This window comes from Oryctolagus cuniculus, chromosome 7, assembly GCF_051225735.1.
Source record: "Oryctolagus cuniculus isolate XC-2025 breed Fujian yellow rabbit chromosome 7, ASM5122573v1, whole genome shotgun sequence".
Lineage (NCBI taxonomy): Eukaryota > Metazoa > Chordata > Mammalia > Lagomorpha > Leporidae > Oryctolagus > Oryctolagus cuniculus.
This window is the reverse complement of record NC_142873.1, coordinates 111,168,361-111,185,753: the sequence shown is the minus strand read 5'-3', so window position 1 is coordinate 111,185,753 and position 17,393 is coordinate 111,168,361. Positions and strand designations below refer to the sequence as shown.

The window sequence follows — 17,393 nt, the reverse complement described above, 5'->3', positions numbered from 1 at the left end:
GTGTATACTTAGCCAGAGTCCACGAGGAAACAGGTGGAGGGAATGGTTTCTAATTTGCAGTATGTCATCTCCGTTGCTACTGTGGAATCTGCCTGCAGACCAGCAAAACAAAACTGTTGAATGCTGCTTTCCTGGGTCTGAGTGATGTAGTGGCAGAACTGAGGTGGCAGGAATTTGCTAAATGAGGGCACTAATAGGCAACTATAGATAGGACAGATTTTCGGGGACGAGATACAGCTGTCTCAGCATTAAAGAAAAAACTTGCATTACTCTAACAGGTACTAGGAAATCTTGCGAAAGGCAGAGGTATCAATGAGTTACGGCTTCAGGGCCAGTGTTGTGACACAGCAGGTTAAGCTTCCTCCTGTTATGATGGTATCCCATATGAACACTGCTTCGAGTCCTTGCTGCTCTACTTCTGATCCAGCTCCCTGTTAATGCACCTGGGTAAACAGTAGAAGGTGGCCCAAGTGCTTGAGTCCCTGGCACCCACGTGGAAGATCTGGATGGAGTTCCAGGCTCCTGGCTTCAGCCTGGCCCAGGCCTGGCTGGTGTGGCCGTTTGGGGAAGGAAGCAGCAGGTGGAAGATCTCTGTCTCTCCCTCTCTCTCTGCCTTTCAAATAAATAAATCTTTTTTAAAAATATGAGCTATGCCTTCTACATTATGGAGGCTTCCTCAGACGCCCGAGCCTGCAGGTACACAAAGGTTAGAAAGAACTGGAACACAGACTAATGTGCAGCCAATGCTCTTCTCCACCTGAACGTTGCTTCGTGCTTAGCAAACATGAATTCCGCTTTCAAAGACCCATGCCAAGGAAGGAAATACCACGTTTGTCACAGAAGGGGAAAAGTAGTGAGGGCAAAGGGCCAATGAACATCAAAAGGGACACCAAGAGGTGTGGCTCTCATGGCTTTTCAAGGTGGCCCAAACTCTGGGGAGGAGCCAGCTCCCCATTGCTCCAGGGCCCCACCCTCACGGTGTCCACCACCGACTACACAGAGCACACAGGGGGCAAGCTGCTCCTGGGACCATTTGAATCCACGGGGACTGGTCTCCCAGCCACTCTTCTTCAGGTGCGACAGCCCCAATCACACGTGCCATTCTACTGAATGTGCTGTGAACATGCTGGGCTCAGCAGAGAAACAGAGGTTAAGAATACAGATTCTGGAGTTTGGTCTACATCTCTGTTCTGTGACCTTGGGGAAACCACCTAGCTGCTCTGTGTCTGCTCACCAATAATGTGGAAATAATAACAGAAACAAGAATATTGTGAGGCTCCGTTAAGTACAAAGTGCTTGGAGCAATACTTAGCACAAAGCAAACATTCAGGACAAACTCCATTTCCCAGTCAGTATAGAGACATGAAAGACCATAATGGAAACCAACTTCAGTGACTCATGGCTGCATACACAGGCGGGGTTCACAAATCCTCTGTGACTGATCACAATTAAAAAATATATAATGACAATGTTACAATCACAATTATAAACTAGCAGCAGTTGAATCCACTGGCCGCAACCATGGCTTATGAAGTACCCATGTGTCATTAGCTAAGCCAGAGCCTAAAGACACGAAGAACAATCAGGTAGAGCCCTGCTCCCCAAGAAGAGGCACGGCCAAGCCAGAGTCCAGACACACACCATGGTAAGGAAAGCAACAGACACACTTGCAAGGCACAGTCTTCTTATTTTTCCAGTTTTTCAGAATTAATTCTTGGATTTGGAGGCAAATTTTGCCTCGGTAGGAGAGGGATGACTTCACCAAAGTGACACACAACCAGTGTTAAATGAACAAAAGGATTTTTTTAGAACAAGACAATGAAAGGCATTGTGGCACTCTGTCTCCAGGCTGGCCGCCATCAGTCTCTAACCCGTCAGACAAGCAAGCTAGTCCTACACTGAGTGGTAGGTTTCATTTCCCCACTCCTTTGAATCCTGGCTGGCCTTTGACTGCTGTGATATAAGAATATGGCAGAATTGATGTGGAGAGAATTCTGATGCTAAGGTGAGAAGCATTGTAGCATCCACGTGGGTGTCTTAGAACGAGAATGCACAGGGTCTGGTGCTGTGGCATAGGGGGTTAAGCCGCAGCCTGCAGCGCCAGCATCCCGTATGTGCACCAGTTTGAGACTCAGCTGCTCCACTTCCAATCCAGCTTCCTGCTAAGGGCCTAGGAAAGCAGTGAAAGAGGCCCAGGTGCTTGGGCCCCTGCATCCATGTGGAAACCCAGAAGAAGCTCCTGGTTCCTGGCGTCAGGCTGGCCCAGCCATTTGGGGAGTGAACCAGCGGATGGAAGACCTCTCTCTCTGCGTCTGCCTCTGCCTCTCTGTAACTCTGCCTTTCAAATAAATAAATCTTTTTTAAAAAAGAAAAAGAACAAAAGGCCCAAATGATGAAACTGCCTAGGGCACATTTGAGGCTGCCCCCCACCCGACCCCCAGGCTGCTGACAGACTAGGGCTGCGTTCCTCCCACCTCGCCTGCCTGATGTCTCCTTCTGCTCTCTTCTAATGATGCTTGCCACGTGGCTCTCTGTGCTCTGGGAAGTGCAGTTATCACCGAATAACGAAATGAAACCAAGCAGACACATCCAGGCTGAACCCAAGGTCGTGGAGACACTGAGGCCAGCAGCCCTCCCTGCCGAGTACAGCTGGCAGGCTGAAGAGCTCTTAGCCAGGGCAGCTCCGTCACAGTCACAGGCAGGGAGAGGGTGGGCGCTGGTGCTGACCCATGGATGGCCCCCAGTGAGCTCCAGAGCTTCTGTGGGAGGTACCTGGGCTGCAGGTGGATACGGACTAAGTGTTCTTCCAGCACCAGCAAAACTCCAAACAAGTGCCCATTAATGCCCAAGGAAGCACACCAGCAGCTTCAATATGAGAGCAGTGTCTTTTATCGCCCTTTCCAAGTTGTATTTTGCTGTTCTCTCCCATGGTCTGGTCCCCCAGCAGCCTCTCGGATTATTAGGACAGGGCCAATCAGAGAGGAGAGGTTCATCTACGGCTAAGCTGAGAGCAGACTGATGACCCAGAAGGCCAAGGAGGCTCCTGAAGACAGACTGCATCATTTACCTGCTTATCACCTCTATGCAAAAGATGTGCACAGATGCACCAGTGGCCCCGGGACCAGGTCCAGAGCACACACAAGAAGGAAATCCCAGATTCAGAGGTGAAATCTTCCACAAGGGAGAGAAGGGAGAGTGAGCTGAGCAGCCAACCAGGGTGGCAAGTTTAGTGAGTGCGTTCCTAAGCTAGCCCTATGGGCTCTCTCTCCCTCTCTTTCTCTGTCTCTCAATATTTATTTATTTATTTGAGAGGCAGAGTTACAGAGAGAGAGGGAGAGATAGAGAGAGAAAAGATTCATTCCCCAAATGGCCACAATGGCCGGAGCTGGACCTATCTGGAGCTAGCAGCCAGGAGCCATGTGAGTGCAGGGACCCAAGTACTTGGGCCATCTTCCGCTGCTGTCCCAGGCCATAGCAGAGAGCTGGGTCAGAAGAGGGGCAGCCGGGACATAAACTGGTACCCATATGGGATGCTGGTGATGCAAGCAGAGGCTTAACCTCTAAGCCACAGTGCCAGCCTCTCTCTCTCTCTCTCTCTCTCTCTCTCTCTCATGCACACACACACTCTCTTTCTTTCTCTCACACACAGCACACAGTAATCCATCATAGAGCCCTGCCTGCTACCTGTCACTCCTCGTTCCTTCTCTTTCTCCCTGTGCACAGGACAGTGCAGGACCTGGCAGTGAGCTTGAGCTGATATCCAGGGATGCCCACGATCACCTGCTAATTCTACCTGGTGACAGGCAGGCAGGAGCTCAGAATTCCGGGCTCTGGGCCAGGGCAAGAATTAATTAAGAGGACTGTCTGCTCAAAATGATGGTCGAAATCAGATGAACCAACACACGGCCAAGCTGGCGGGATTTGAATCCCGGCTGCCGTCTCCTGCCTGTGGGATTCTGGGGAAACGACTTCCTTTCCCTGGGCCTCCATTTCTCCACCTGTAAAGGGAGGCACTGTTGTCTGGCTTGCGGCGCTGCCTGATTGATTATTAGAGCGCACGGCACAGAGCAGGGGCTGCCCAAAGGCACACAGAGGCAGGATGGGCAGGTTCTGAGTGGAACAGGGGCGGATTCTCGGAGAGCTCTCCGTGGAACACGGAGCTCTGTGTGTGACGAATCAGTCTTGAGGGGAAGGCGAGTAAGAAGATGAGTCAGGAGAAAAGGGAAGGTAAGACTCAAGAGGTTCAGGGGGGCGGCGGCATTGCGGCACAGTGGTCTAAGCTGTTACACCACCTGCAACACTGGCTTCCGAAATTGGGATCCCTGCTGCCCCACTTCTGATCCAGCTCCCTGCTAATGCACCTGGGAAGGCAATGGAAGATGGCCCAAGTGCTTGAGCCCCTGCACCCATGTGGGAGACCAGATGGAGTTCCTGGCTCCTGGCTTCACTTGGGCTGCAGCCATTTAGGGAGTGAACCAGTGGATGGAAGAACCCATTTTCTCTGTTCCTCCCTCTCTCTGCCACTCTGCCTTTCAAATAAATAAAAAATAAAAATACATTTGTAAAAAAAGAGGCTCTGAGCTCCCTGGAAGTGCCTGCAGAGTTTTGCTGTGAAAATATAGCAGCTCCCTGCGTCATTGTAAATGATGTGGAGACACGGCCATCGGCCTGGGAGTCACACACAGGCAGGAGGGAGGAGGATGGGAGGGGTGAGGTCAGGAGGGAGTGCCAAGTGCGTGAATGGCACTCCAGTGCCAGTGAGCAGCAGGTGCGTGAGCTCACCAGGAGACCCTAAGTAAGAAAAGTCCCAAGGCCTAACTTCAGTTTCAGAGGAAACGGGAAAAACAGAAACTAGAGAGAAAGCAGCCAAAAATATAGCTGGCCAGAAGGGGACTTAAACGAGCTTTTTTCAAAAGGTGGAGACAGCCTAGGAGCTTTCCCCCTCCTTGTCCTGGGAGACACCTGTGCCTGAAGGGAGGGGACTGTCCTGAGCCAGCTGTGGACAGTCCCATGGGGGAGGGGGAGGAGCAGAGGTTGCAGGCCCAGCCAGGTGGCCAGATGACAGGCTCCAGGGCACTGGGGAATTGGCTGGTGTCCCGTGGGACCACTTCCAGGGACACACTGTGAAGGCGGCTCTCTGCGGAGAAGGTCAGACTTTTGGAACACATGGTCACTGCATTTGGAGAAAAGGAGGAGAGGCGGGGTTGGAGCGGGTGTCTTTCCCCTGTATCCTGTGTTAAAGGATGGGCCCTGTGATTCAAGGGGGATTAGGGGCTCCTCCGCTGACACTGGGTTGTGGGTCAACAGCAAATGCGTCACATGCAAACTGGTGAACAATGCCTAAACATTTCGGTTTGTGTGTTCTCATGCTTGAACCCTTGTACCATCGCATGGACAAGCCCAAGTTGGCCTCCTACATTAGAGACACGTGGCCAAGTCATCACCCATGCCCCAGGTGACAACAGGTCCACCATCAAGCTTGTGAGTATGGCCATTCTAAGCCACTCGGCCCCAGCCAAGTCACCCAGAGGACCACGGACACCTGAATGAGCGCAGGAAAGATCAGCCCAGCCAGCCCAGTCCAGATTAGAGGCCCTGGCAAGCTACAGAATCCGGAGAAAGAATGTCTTTAAGTCGCTAAATTTTCGAGTGGCTTGTTGCACAGCAAAGCTAACTGGTACATGAGGGGCCTGGGGCTCCGAGACAGTAAATGACTCGATTGGAGGCTCTCTCGCCACGTAGCATGCCTCTGTCCTTGGCCTCAGGTTCTACATCTATAAAACAAGAGTAGGGAGACGGAGCACACTGTTCCTTCTTGGTGCTCGGATGAGATGAGAAAATGCTCCAAATATTACACAAGTCCACCCTCCCACACTTTGTAAGGCTTCCTTACATCTACATCAGGGCTAGGGAAACTTTTTTTTTGCCAAGTGCCATTTGGATATTTACAACATTATTCACGGGATTGATATTTATCAGCTATCAAATTCAAAATTATCAACTTAAAAATTGGCCTGCTAGAGATTTATTGGACTTTAAGTCCCGCCTGAGCTTGCTTTGGCAAGGCCACACCAAATGATTTTGCAGGTCTTCTGTGGCCCGTGGGCCGCAAGTTCTGCCACTGCTGCTCTGTACATGGCGTGGGCCTCCCAGCACTGCCTGCCTGGCCTCTCGGAGGCTGTTTCCAGGGTTACGGCGACAACCCCTTCGCAGTCCACAGGGTCCCTGTCAGCCTGGGAACAGGAAGCAGCCCGCCTACCGTCTGTCTTCTCCATTTTCGGCAGTGTCACCCTCAGCCTCTCAGGCACTCTTCCTCCAGCTGAGGACTCTGAAAGAAAGGACAGAGGGGTCGAGTCTCGTTAACACTAGAATAAGAGAGCTGAGCAAGCACAGCACCCGAGAAAGTAACTCCCATCCCTGCTTTTCCCGGAGCTCCCGGCCCTCCAGGAGGGAGGCTCAAACCTGGGCGCACGCCTGGAGCCCGATTCTGGTGTGTCCTGTGGAATGCTGGCAACCGCTGGCCACAAAGGAAGCATTTGGTCCAACCCCTCTCACTAGGCAGAAGAGGCAACTGAGGCTGACATTCGCTGCTCTAAGATCTCACATGATTAAGATCTAAGATCTCACATGATTAAGATTTAAGATCAGTGTATTAGTGCGGAGCTGGAACCAGCACATTGGCCTTTCCATAATCTCAAGAGTTGCAATCTATCTGTCCTTGTCCTTCTATTCCACTGGATGAGAAAGCTGGAGTCAGAGAGCCTACAACTGTGTCATCCACGTAAGAGCTGTGACATCCACGTCAAATACAAGACAAAGACGGACAATCTGCTCCCGATGAGCAGCCGTTACCTGGAGGTGACTTCTAGCCACGGGTAGTATGAGTTCAACCCAGGTGGCCAGAACACATCAGAAACTATTTTTTAAAATTTATTTGAAAGGTATAGTTACAGAGAGAGAAGGAGAAACAGAGGGGAAGAGAGAGAGAGAGAGAGAGGGAAAGAGATCTTCCATCTGCTGGTTCACTCCTCAAATGGCCACAATAGCCAGGGCTGTACCAGCCTGAAGCCAGGAGCCAGGAGCTTCTTCCAGGTCTCCCACGTGGGTGCAGGGGCCCAAGGACTTGGGCCATCTTCTACTGCTTTCCTAGGCACAGTAGCAGGGAGTGGGATCGGAAGTGGAGCAGCCGGGTCTCCATTTGGCATCCACAATGCTGGCTCCTATCAGAACTATGGTCCTGACTCTCAATTAGTGTACCTTACGATGTGCGACCACACAGTCTCCCCAAAGTTTTAATCCAGTCCCAAGATTCTTCCTTCAAATGGTGCACAACCCAGCTCCTGCCCCCACTACAATCAGTCATCCAGGAAATCGGCTTTTTATGATCGTAACTCCACATACATCAGCATAATGAGATACACGTGTGATGCCACGGCAGCAGTGGGGTTACTTTAGGGATCCTGACACACTTGACAATGAACTCCAGACAGAAAAGTGGACCAGTGATGAGGAAAGGACTGGGAAAAACAGGATGAGAGAGAAGGATGAGGAGTGATCCCCCCACCCCACAATGCCACCCTGGCAACCAAGGAGGGGGAAAAGGAGACGAGACAAGTCACAGAAGAGAGCTGGGAAAACCAGGCCCGCAAGTGAGAGGGGAATTCTGAAGTTGGCCCACAGGGAGTTTAATACGACTTCTTTCTGTGCGTGCTGCTTGTGCGCCAAGGTCACTGCCCTGGCTCCTGCCCTGGCTCCTGCAAACCCTTCTCCACGCAGCTACCACAGCGGCCTGCCCTCTGCGGTCAGATGGAGTGCAAAGGACAGGCAGGTTTTCTGGAAGCAGAGACACTCTGCAGAAGGAATGCCAACACCAAGTCCCGCAGAGCAAGTCCCTGACCCGCAAACAAAAACTCATGGAAAACGGCATGAAAGGATTTATTTTGGTGCAAAAACATTTTGAAATCCATGCATAATCATTTCATAATACGCATTTGCCATGAGCTCCCTGAAGACTCTTGTCCTGGAGTTTAGTTTGGTGGAAGAGAGAAGCGAGGGATAAAGCAGGCTCTTGCAGCTGAGTGTGGCTGTAAAGTGGGTGGGCGGTGGAGAGGAGAGGGAGGGCCAGTTGCCTCTGCCCTTCTTTATAGAGAGCGGGCTCTCGGGCGGAGGACACTTTACCCCTCTCCACACCCGGGCCTGTAGTCTGCAGTGAGCACTGCTGGCAGGCAGGAGAGGCTCAAGTGATGCCTGGGGAGGGAAGGGGGGGTGGGGGAAAACCCCAGGCCCCCTCTCCAGCACCGCAGCCCTCTCTTGTTCTTGGTCACTTGATGTACGCTAATTATCTCAAGCAGTCCTCATCATAACTCAGAAAGGATTCTTTAAAATTAATTTTTTAAAGATTTCATTTGTTATTTGAAAGGCAGAGTTACAGAGAGAGGAAGAGAGAGAGAGAGAGGGGCCGGCGCCACGGCTCACTAGGCTAATCCTCCGCCTTGCGGCGCTGGCACACCGGGTTCTAGTCCCGGTCGGGGCGCCGGATTCTGTCTCGGTTGCCCCTCTTCCAGGCCAGCTCTCTGCTGTGGCCCGGGAGTGCAGTGGAGGATGGCCCAAGTGCTGAGGTCCTGCACCCCATGGGAGACCAGGAGAAGCACCTGGCTCCTGCCATCGGATCAGCGCGGTGCGCCAGCCGCAGCGGCCATTGGAGGGTGACCCAACGGCAAAGGAAGACCTTTCTCTCTGTCTCTCTCTCTCTCACGGTCCACTCTGCCTGTCAAAAAAAAAAAAAAAAAAAAAAAAAAAAAAAAAAAAAAAAAAAAAGAGAGAGAGAGAGAGCGCGCGCGAGAGGAAGAAAGAGAGAGAGAGAGGCCTCAAAGGGTCGAAAGGGTGCAGGGCTAGGCTGAAGCCAGGATCCAGGAGCTCCACCTGGATCTTTAGGTCTCCCATGTGGTATAGGGGTGCAAGCACTTGGGCCATCTTCCACTGCTTTCCCAGGTGCATTAGCAGGGGGCTGGATTGGAAGTGGAGCAGCCAGGACTGAAACGGTGCCCACGTGGAATGCCAGCATTGCAGGCGGTGACTTAACCCACTATGCCACAATGCTGGCCCCAGAGAAAAGATTACTTCTCTCATTTTTCAGAGAGGGAAACTGAGGCTGAGAGAGTTGAAAGGCCCACTGAAGGGCACATAACAAGCAAGTTCTGGGGCAGGATTTGTCCTCAAGGTTGGCCAACTCCAAGCCTGCAGTGGGAACAGATGTGATTTGTAATCGTCTGGCCACCTTGTAAGCCAGCCCTGGCCACCGAGGCCACGGCTGATCCCTAGTTCTCCATAAGCGGGGACGGAGGCTCCCCTGCTTCTCCCACACTGGCCACCAAGCAGCCGGGCCCCTGCTGAGGCAGTGGGGCAACCTGGGTGCAGCTGGACCACTGGCCGCACACACTCCCATCCTCACCAGGAAGTCCCTCACGTTCCATCAGAACGAGGAATTCTGCGCACTGTGTATCTCACCCTACGGCCTCAGGTAGTCACCAGCACACATTAGGTCAGTTTCCTAAAGAACGACATAGGAACCCCTAAGGTTTCTCTATGACTTGAATTTTATTAGAATGAATGATTTCAAGGCTACAGAAATCAAATGGAGCCGAGAAAGGGGCTCAGCCAACTTTTCCTCTAAAGGAGAAAGGAAGGAACGGCATGTCTAGCTCCCACCGTAACCACCGCCCCAGCCTCCCACCATAATCCACGGTCCTTGGGGCAGATGTCGTGGGAGTTTAGCTAGGGGGCTTCTCTTGGGGGGCGGATGGTTGACGTGGAGAGGTGAGTGGAAAGGAGGAGCAAAGCTACTCTGCGATAACACAGAATTCTCTTTGGAAGAGGAATTTTGCAACCCTCTGGAGTATTTAAAGCTTTGACATAAAGCAATTTATCACTCATTCTGTTAAGCTGTATCCCTCAGGATTCAGTACCTTTTTTAAAAAAAAAAATATTTTATTTATTTGAAGGCAAAGTTACAGAAAGAGGAGAGGCAGAGAGAAACAGAGAGATCTTCCATCTGCTGCTTCACTCCCCAAATGGCCACAATGGCCAGAGCTAGTCTAAATCAAGCCAGGAGCTCCACCCAGGTCTCCCACGTGGGTGGCAGGGGACCAAGTACTTGTACCATCTTCTGTTGCTTTCCCAGGTGCATTAACAGGGAGCTGGACTGGAAGTGAAGCAGCCGGGACTTGAACTCATATGGGATGCCGGTGGTTGCAGGCAGTGGCTTAACCCGCTGTGCTACAATGCCAACCCGGGTCAGCCTCTTTTATTGCCTGATGTTGTTCTGCAACTTTTCATTTGTGTATGTCCTAGCCCAAGGATCCCCAGTTGAGGCCCAACCTTCCTCATTAGCTCATCATATTGCAGATGTTCTGAGGGTAGACAGCATTCTCTCTCTGTCTCTGCCTCTCTTCTCACCTACTAGTACGCATGTGAAGGCCAGAATTTTTGCAAGACTCATTCCCATGTCACCCCCAAGTCCCGATGTCTAACATGAGGCAGATACTTATTTCCCAGTTCTGAAACGAACAACAAAAAAGGAGAGCAAAATAACCTGTCTTCAAATGGAAACCATGACGACAAAAACTAGCAGGAGCTAAGCAGTTACACTGGGAGTCAGGTCATGGATATAATTCCTCCCTTCACCTCCCAGAAACAACCCTGGCAAATGGGTGTCATGTCCAAGTGACAGATGAGGACGCAAAAGCACAGAGAGGCTAAGTGGCCAACCTAAAGTTTCTCAGTGACTTAGGGGCAGGATGGCTTATGCGACTCCATCATTCCACAGAACCTTTCAAAGCCAACTGGGTAGTGCAGAGATGGGGATGGCCGCGACGGTCCGTGGGCAAGTAGCAGGCTGTGTTAGAAAGGAGCCAGCAGGGTGCACCCTGGGTGCCCAAGAGCAAGGCCTTCTTCCTGGTCAGCCCAACTTCTGCAGCATTACCCACAGCGCCCCCTCGACCCTTACTGCTTTCATGATGCCACCCTCAACCTCATTTCTAACCTCAAATCCAATCGTAAAGAAATGCTCCCTTATTTTGTCCTGAAACTGAAACCTGGTTCCACACTTTTGTTCTCTTCAAACATTTCTCTAGTCTGCAATTACCAAAATGCTGTGTTTCATCCCAGCACAGGCTACATGCCAAAATAAATAGCACCTTGGATTTCCTTGAAAAGAAAGCTCAGCTCAAAGCCCTGCCTCACTGCCATGAGAATTCTTGGAGAATTCAACCTTACAAAGTCAAATATTTCACAAGGTAGTGCACCAAACAGGAACCCTGCCAATGCCTGCACGGTCACTTGCAAAGACAAAGCTCTTTCCAAAAGGGAAAACAAATCACCCAGACCCTGGACGGATCCTGCCCAGCAGGGACAGCTGCCCCATCCCAGAACCTCAAGCCTCCGAGTGGAAAGGGTACCTGCGCTAAGCAGCAGGAGGCATCTGACAGCCACTGCTTAGCACTCCTGCACAGGATTCCACCAGCCCAGTTGTCCGGTCGGCTCTCTGCTGACCCAGGAAACAAGACTCAACAAGCAACACGGCCACGCAATCTCATCAACCCCACGCCCGCATTTTTCTGCAAGTGCCTGTCTTTTTTTTTTTTTTTTGCCTGCATTGCAGCAGCTGGCTCTGGGGCTTCTCAAGGAAAGCTCTGCTCACATTACCTCCTTTTGCATCCTCTCCTGCAGAGCCTGGAACCAGAAGCTGGAACGGCTTCCGCGTCTCCTTCCCAGAAAGCCAGGTCGGGGGCTGCAGGATGAGCGCTGATTGTGCACAATGAGTTCAGCACAGCCCCGTCTGCTTCCCAGCTGTTAGAGGACTGGGTCAGGTGATCCGTGACCTTGCTGGAAAAGCAAACACTGACTTCCTTTTTGCTCCCGGGAATAGGTGAGTGGGGGTCCAAAAGGAATGCACCACTCAATAAGCGCAGACTGGAGCTTGCAAAAAGAGGAAGCACGGTCAAATTCCTTCTGCTGTAAAGTTAGTTCCCGGAGCTGCCATCACTTCGCAGCGACGTACGGAAAACACACCCAAACAGCACTCAACCCCCCTGACTCCAAATCTGGGAGCCGCGCTGGGCAGCTGTCCTTCATCACGTTTCTCCACCCTGCAGCTGACGTGGCTCGTGAATAAAACTGCTGCTAATGAGGACACAGCCTCCTTAGGAGTTGAACGCTTCAGGGGTGCGCTGCTTTCTTCCCGCCTCTGCTTTAGAGACTTCCTCCTGCAGTCCCGGGACCCAGAGCTTCTGATCACTGAGTGAATGGGAGTCCGTCCGTGCAGGGCAGGGCCAGAAACAATAACCAGTGAATACCCGGGGCCAGACTGGCCAACCCAGCTTCCTGCTTCCTCTCCCCATCGGCTGCCTTTGACACCCAAATGCATCCAGTTCTAACAGGAAGAGAAAGCCAAGGAGATACCTGCTGTGCCGACCAAATCACTGCTCAGTGGCTCCAGTCTGCAGTGCAGACCGAGACGCTGGGGGCAGGGCACTGGGGTGTCCCAGGCAGGGCAGCTAAGTCTCCATTCAGCCCAGAGCTGCCACTGCCGCTCCTTGGAGCAGAGGCAGGGGTGAGGTGCCTGGCACAAGGCTCCTGGACTAGATGGAGATACAGAGGGCTGGAGACATCCGACAGGGGCCGCCGCTGAGCTCCTTTATACAGGCTTAGCAAGAGGAGTCTGGGGACCTTGTCCCCTTGACTCGCTAGGGCGCTAAGCGAGCGAGCGAGCGAGCGGGACTGTCCCAGGAATTGAAGCCCATCAGTAAGTCATTTCAGAGTGGCTCTGACCTCCCCAGGCGATTTCCAAGGCCAGGCAGCTTCCGCCTGAAATCAATGCCGTCACTGGCACGCCACCTGCACTGATCCGGGTACACCGGGAAAGCACTTCCCCTCCCAGGCTGCATTTGTCCTCACACTAGTGCCCGGGGCAGCCAGACCAGGGCGAGTGTCCGTGCTGTACTCTACAAAGAAAAGGACAGACGGATGGTCTCCGTGACTTCCTTAGGGTTGAAGCTTCCTGGGTGGTTCTGTGTTCTTCCTACTACACTGATCACGGATTTACTTTCCTGGGAAGATTCTAGAATATCTTGCTCAAGATGGAGGCTCAGACACTTCCGGAAGAGTAGAGGATGATGTGACGGTGGACAAGGCTATGGAATGCTAGCATTCACTTTTCTCGATGGTAAAAGCATCTTTCTGGGGGCCACTGTCCTGACACAGCAGGTTCGGCTTCTACATGTGGCACTGGTGTCCCACATCGGAGCACAGATTGGAGTCCCAGCTGCTTGGCTTCCGATCCAGCTCTCTGCTAATGTGCCTGGAAAAGCAGTGGAAGACGGCCCAAGTGCTTGGGACCCTGCCATCTGCATGGGAGACCTGGAAGAAGCTCCAGGCTCCTGGCTTCAGCCTAGTCCAGCCCTGGCCATTGTGGCCATTTGGAGAGTGAACCAGCAGTGGATGATCTCTCTCTCTCTTTCCTTTTCTCTCTGTCATTGTGCTTTTCAAGTACATAAAATAATTTTTTAAAAAGCATTTTTCTGGGGCTGGAGCTATGGCATAGCATGTAAAGCCACTGCCTGCAGTGCCAGCAGCCTATATGGGCATCGGTTTGAGTGCTGGCTGCTCTTCTTCCCATCCAGCTCCCTGCTAATGAGCCTGGGAAATCAGCAGAAGATGGCCCAAGTCCTTGGACCCCTAAATCCAAATGGGAGACCCAGAAGAAGCTCCTGGCTCCTGGCTTCTGGCTGGCTCAGCTCCAGCTGTTGCAGCCATTTGGGCAGTGAACGAGTGGATGGAAGATCTCTTTTTGTCTCTACTTCTCTCTATAACTCTGCCTTTCAGATAAATAAATAAATCTCTCTTTTTTTTTTAAAAAAAGTGTTTTTCTACGTTAACTGAGTATGTAACCCAAACCATCAAAACAAAAAGGACCCAGAAGTGTACCGGGAACTCTAAGGTTATGTGAAAAACATCCTAAAGAACCAAGTGCATCTGTGATGCAATAGAAATGATCGCTGGGCAGCCCCTCCAAGCTGGCTAGGGGTGTACAGCACTTCCGTGGGAAGCAGTGGCCAAAGCCCTCCATTTCACTTGGTCCCAGGCCTTCCCAACCACCACGGTCCCCTCTGGTCTATATCTGTGTGACCAAGACTAGCATCCCCTTTCCCTCTCCAGGGAGAAATTCTTCCTTATCAAGGACAAAGAGACAAAAGGCTGGCTCGCCTTCCTTGCATGGCCCAACCTTCCCCCGGGGAATGCTGACTCACGTGCCTGTCCGGTCGGGTCCTGCCTGTCCCCAGAGCCTCAGCACACAGCTCCCCTTCAAGTGCCCCAGCCCTCCTTCCGGCAGCCACTGCGCCTGTCTGCCCTCTCTTCGGCAAGCTTCTCCCAAGTCTGGCAGCCCAGGCAACACCACAAGCCACCTGCTCCTTGAGCTTGTGAAGCTGAGCTTACCCCAGTGCCTGTGGCTCTCAGCACAGGCGGCTTCTCCAGACACCCCCTTACAAGCCAAGGGAGCTGCTCTCCTGAAATCTTCAGGCCTCTCATCAGGTTAAAAAAGACTGCAGCATCTGGAAAGGAAATGCTTTTCCCCGACAGTGCCACCCATCAGCTTCGCTCAAATGCCAGCACGGAAGACACACGGAAAAAAAGACACACACACACACACACTCCGACCAAAGTCAAGTTCCCCTGACTTCTTCACTTCTCCGTGTCTCCTCCGGTGCAGAAGCGGCACTGCTCATTCTCAAGCTCAGCAGGAGGTGCTGGGACAGACACTGGGACCACCCAGGTCTAGGGGGAAAAATTCTTTCAGTGTCTTTGTAACCCGTAAGTCAATCATGGAAGTAACAGAACAGGGAAAGTTATCTTCCGTGTTCTGGAGGAGGCAATAGTCTGTTTCCAAGGTTAGAGTGTCAAAAAAAAAAGGGGCTGGGGGATAGGGAATGTAGGGGTGGGCGTGTGGCACAGTGGTTAAACCTCCACTTCAGATGCCTGGGTTTGAATGGCATCTCCTCTCTCCATTCCAGTTTCCTGTTAATGCACACCCTGGGAGGCAGCAGGTGATAGGTCAAGTACTTGGGTCTCTGCCACCCGCATAGGAGGCTTGGATTGAGTTCCTTGGCTTCTGCCTGGCCCAGCCCTGGCTGTTATGGACATCTGAGGAATGAATTTGTGGATGAGAAATCTCTGTCTGTCTCTCTCTTCCAAATAAATAAATACATTAAAAAATCAAAACCTTGTTTTTCTATTTTAAAGGCAAAGCTCCAAGTCAAACCAGATTTTTTGCCTCCCAGTCCAGTAAAGTCTACGCTAAGCCACACAGCCTGAATTGGGCATGCAGGTGAACAATGGACAAGCAAATGTCGGGATACAAGTGCATGGCTGATGTTGTCCAGGCAGCCTGTGATGTCACCCTGAAGAGGGGTCTTCCCAGGAATCCCCAGTCACTTTAAAAAAATGTTTTAGTTATTTTTTGCTTACTTGAAAGGTAGAGTTACAGAGAGGATGGATGGAGAGAGAGATAGGGAAATATCTTTTTTTTTTTTTTTTTGACAGGCAGATTTAGACAGTGAGAGAGAGAGACAGAGAGCAAGATCTTCCTTTTTCTGTTGGTTCACCCTCCAAATGGCTGCTATGGCCAGCATGCTGCACCGATCTAAAGCCAGGAGCCAGGTGCTTCCTCCTGGTCTCCCATGCAGGTACAGGGCCAAAGGACTTGGGCCATCCTCCACTGCCTTCCCGGGTCACAGCAGAGAGCTGGACTGGAACAGGAGCAACCGGGACAGAATCCGGCGTCCCAACCCGGGCTAGAACCCAGGGTGCCGGCGCTGCAGGCGGAGGATTAGCCTAGTGAGCTGCAGCGCCAGCCCTGGGAAATATCTTTAATCTACTGGTTCACTCCCCAAATGCCTGCAACAGCCAGGGGCTGGGCCAGTCTGAAACTCCATCTGGGTGCCCCACATGGGTGGCAGGAGCCCAAGCACTTAAGCCATCATCCGCTGCCTCCCAGGATGCATTAACAGGAAGCTGGGTCGGCAGAAGGGCCAGGACTTGAACTGGCATGCTCACAGGGGATGCAGGCATCACACATGGTGACGGCTTAACCTGCTGTGCCACAATGTCCGCCCTCCTGTCAAGAGGGGAGTCCGTGCTTCTGTTGGGTGCTCTCTCCACAGTCTTGTGGTGAGGAGTCAGGTGGGTTAATAGGTAGTCAGGGGATCCCAGTGGAATTTGGGGTGTAAAATATTTGCTTCCTTCCCCCACCTTCCTTAGGAATCTCCAAGTTTACCATGAGAATAGCAAGGGAGCTCTTCCTGAGCTCACAGCTAACTGTGAAAACCAGTTACCTATCCCACCCTTCTGGGTGGCTTTTTTGTTTTATCTTGAGCAGGCCAGACATGATGGAGAATTGTAAATGAGGCCTTTTGATGGGTTTTGTCCCAGTCTGAATGCCAATCTGATTGTTCAGTTTTATTCCCTTCAAAATTGTACTAAAAAACCTCACGACCACCAACCCTTTGGGCTTTTTCCTCTCTTGGAAGCCTCCCTCCACCGCGCTCTGGCTGGAGGTCTTTGACGCTAATAAATCTATGTAAATCTCTCTGCTGTCCGCTTGGAAATTCTTCTTCCATGTGAGACAAAGAATCAAGGTAACAATAATTTCTCCAGTTTTCCTAACAGTTTGGCTGAGAGGAGGGTTGATGCCTTCTGCAAATCAGAGATCCTTAGCCTGTATGACCCAGGTCCCTTCTGCTCCCAGAGAGAGAAAACAAAGAACTGTCCAACTGCGACAAGACAGGGGCGAGGCAAGAGGGAAAAGACCTTCAGCTATCTTAGGAATGTGCCCCCATCAGAACGCTCCCTGAGGTGTTTGCACCCTTCTTAGGAAGGGCAGCTCTCTGTAGTCTGGGCAATTTCACAGGGCAAAGCAGGGGCACGCTCTGAGGAATATGCACACCAGACCTGCTGTGGCCACACTCATTCTCACGGAACACATCTCAAATGTGCAGAGAACGAAACGAGAAGTCATCGGTGCCACCCTGTGGGCACAGCAACCCAAGATGGGAATCAGCTACTCTAAAGTGGACTCTTTAAAGCAGCAGAAATGATCTAAAGGGGTAAAACAGGGTGAACTGCAGGCACAGGGCAGGTAACCCCGACCAGCAAGGAATTCTCCTGGGAGAAAAACTGCAGGCAGAGGGCAGGCAACCCCGACCAGCAAGGAATTCTCCTGGGAGAAAAAGAAAAGCACTGGGGTCACTGGGGTCACCCCACACCTCTCCTTCCACTGAGAAGCTTCCAGAATGCTCTTAGCCCTTGGGTTAAACAAACTGTAAGGTCAAGAGACCAAC

The 17,393-nt window shown here is 51.8% G+C and overlaps 1 protein-coding gene across 3 annotated transcripts in view; it reads right to left on the bottom strand.

Annotated features, from left to right (window-relative positions):
* KANK4 (KN motif and ankyrin repeat domains 4) overlaps positions 1-17,393 on the bottom strand; it is an 85,634-nt gene that overhangs the window by 30,441 nt on the left and 37,800 nt on the right. For 2 of the 3 annotated variants that reach the window (XR_016237304.1, XM_008265153.5), the window contains exon 2: positions 6,260-6,328. Coding sequence is in view for 2 of the 3 variants with exons in the window: in XM_008265153.5 (XP_008263375.4) it covers positions 6,260-6,275 (16 nt within the window). In the remaining variant the exon portion in view is untranslated. Of the gene's footprint in view, positions 1-6,259; positions 6,329-11,703; positions 12,345-17,393 lie in introns of those variants that run through there. The other variant, XM_051857690.3, reaches the window with a different exon arrangement.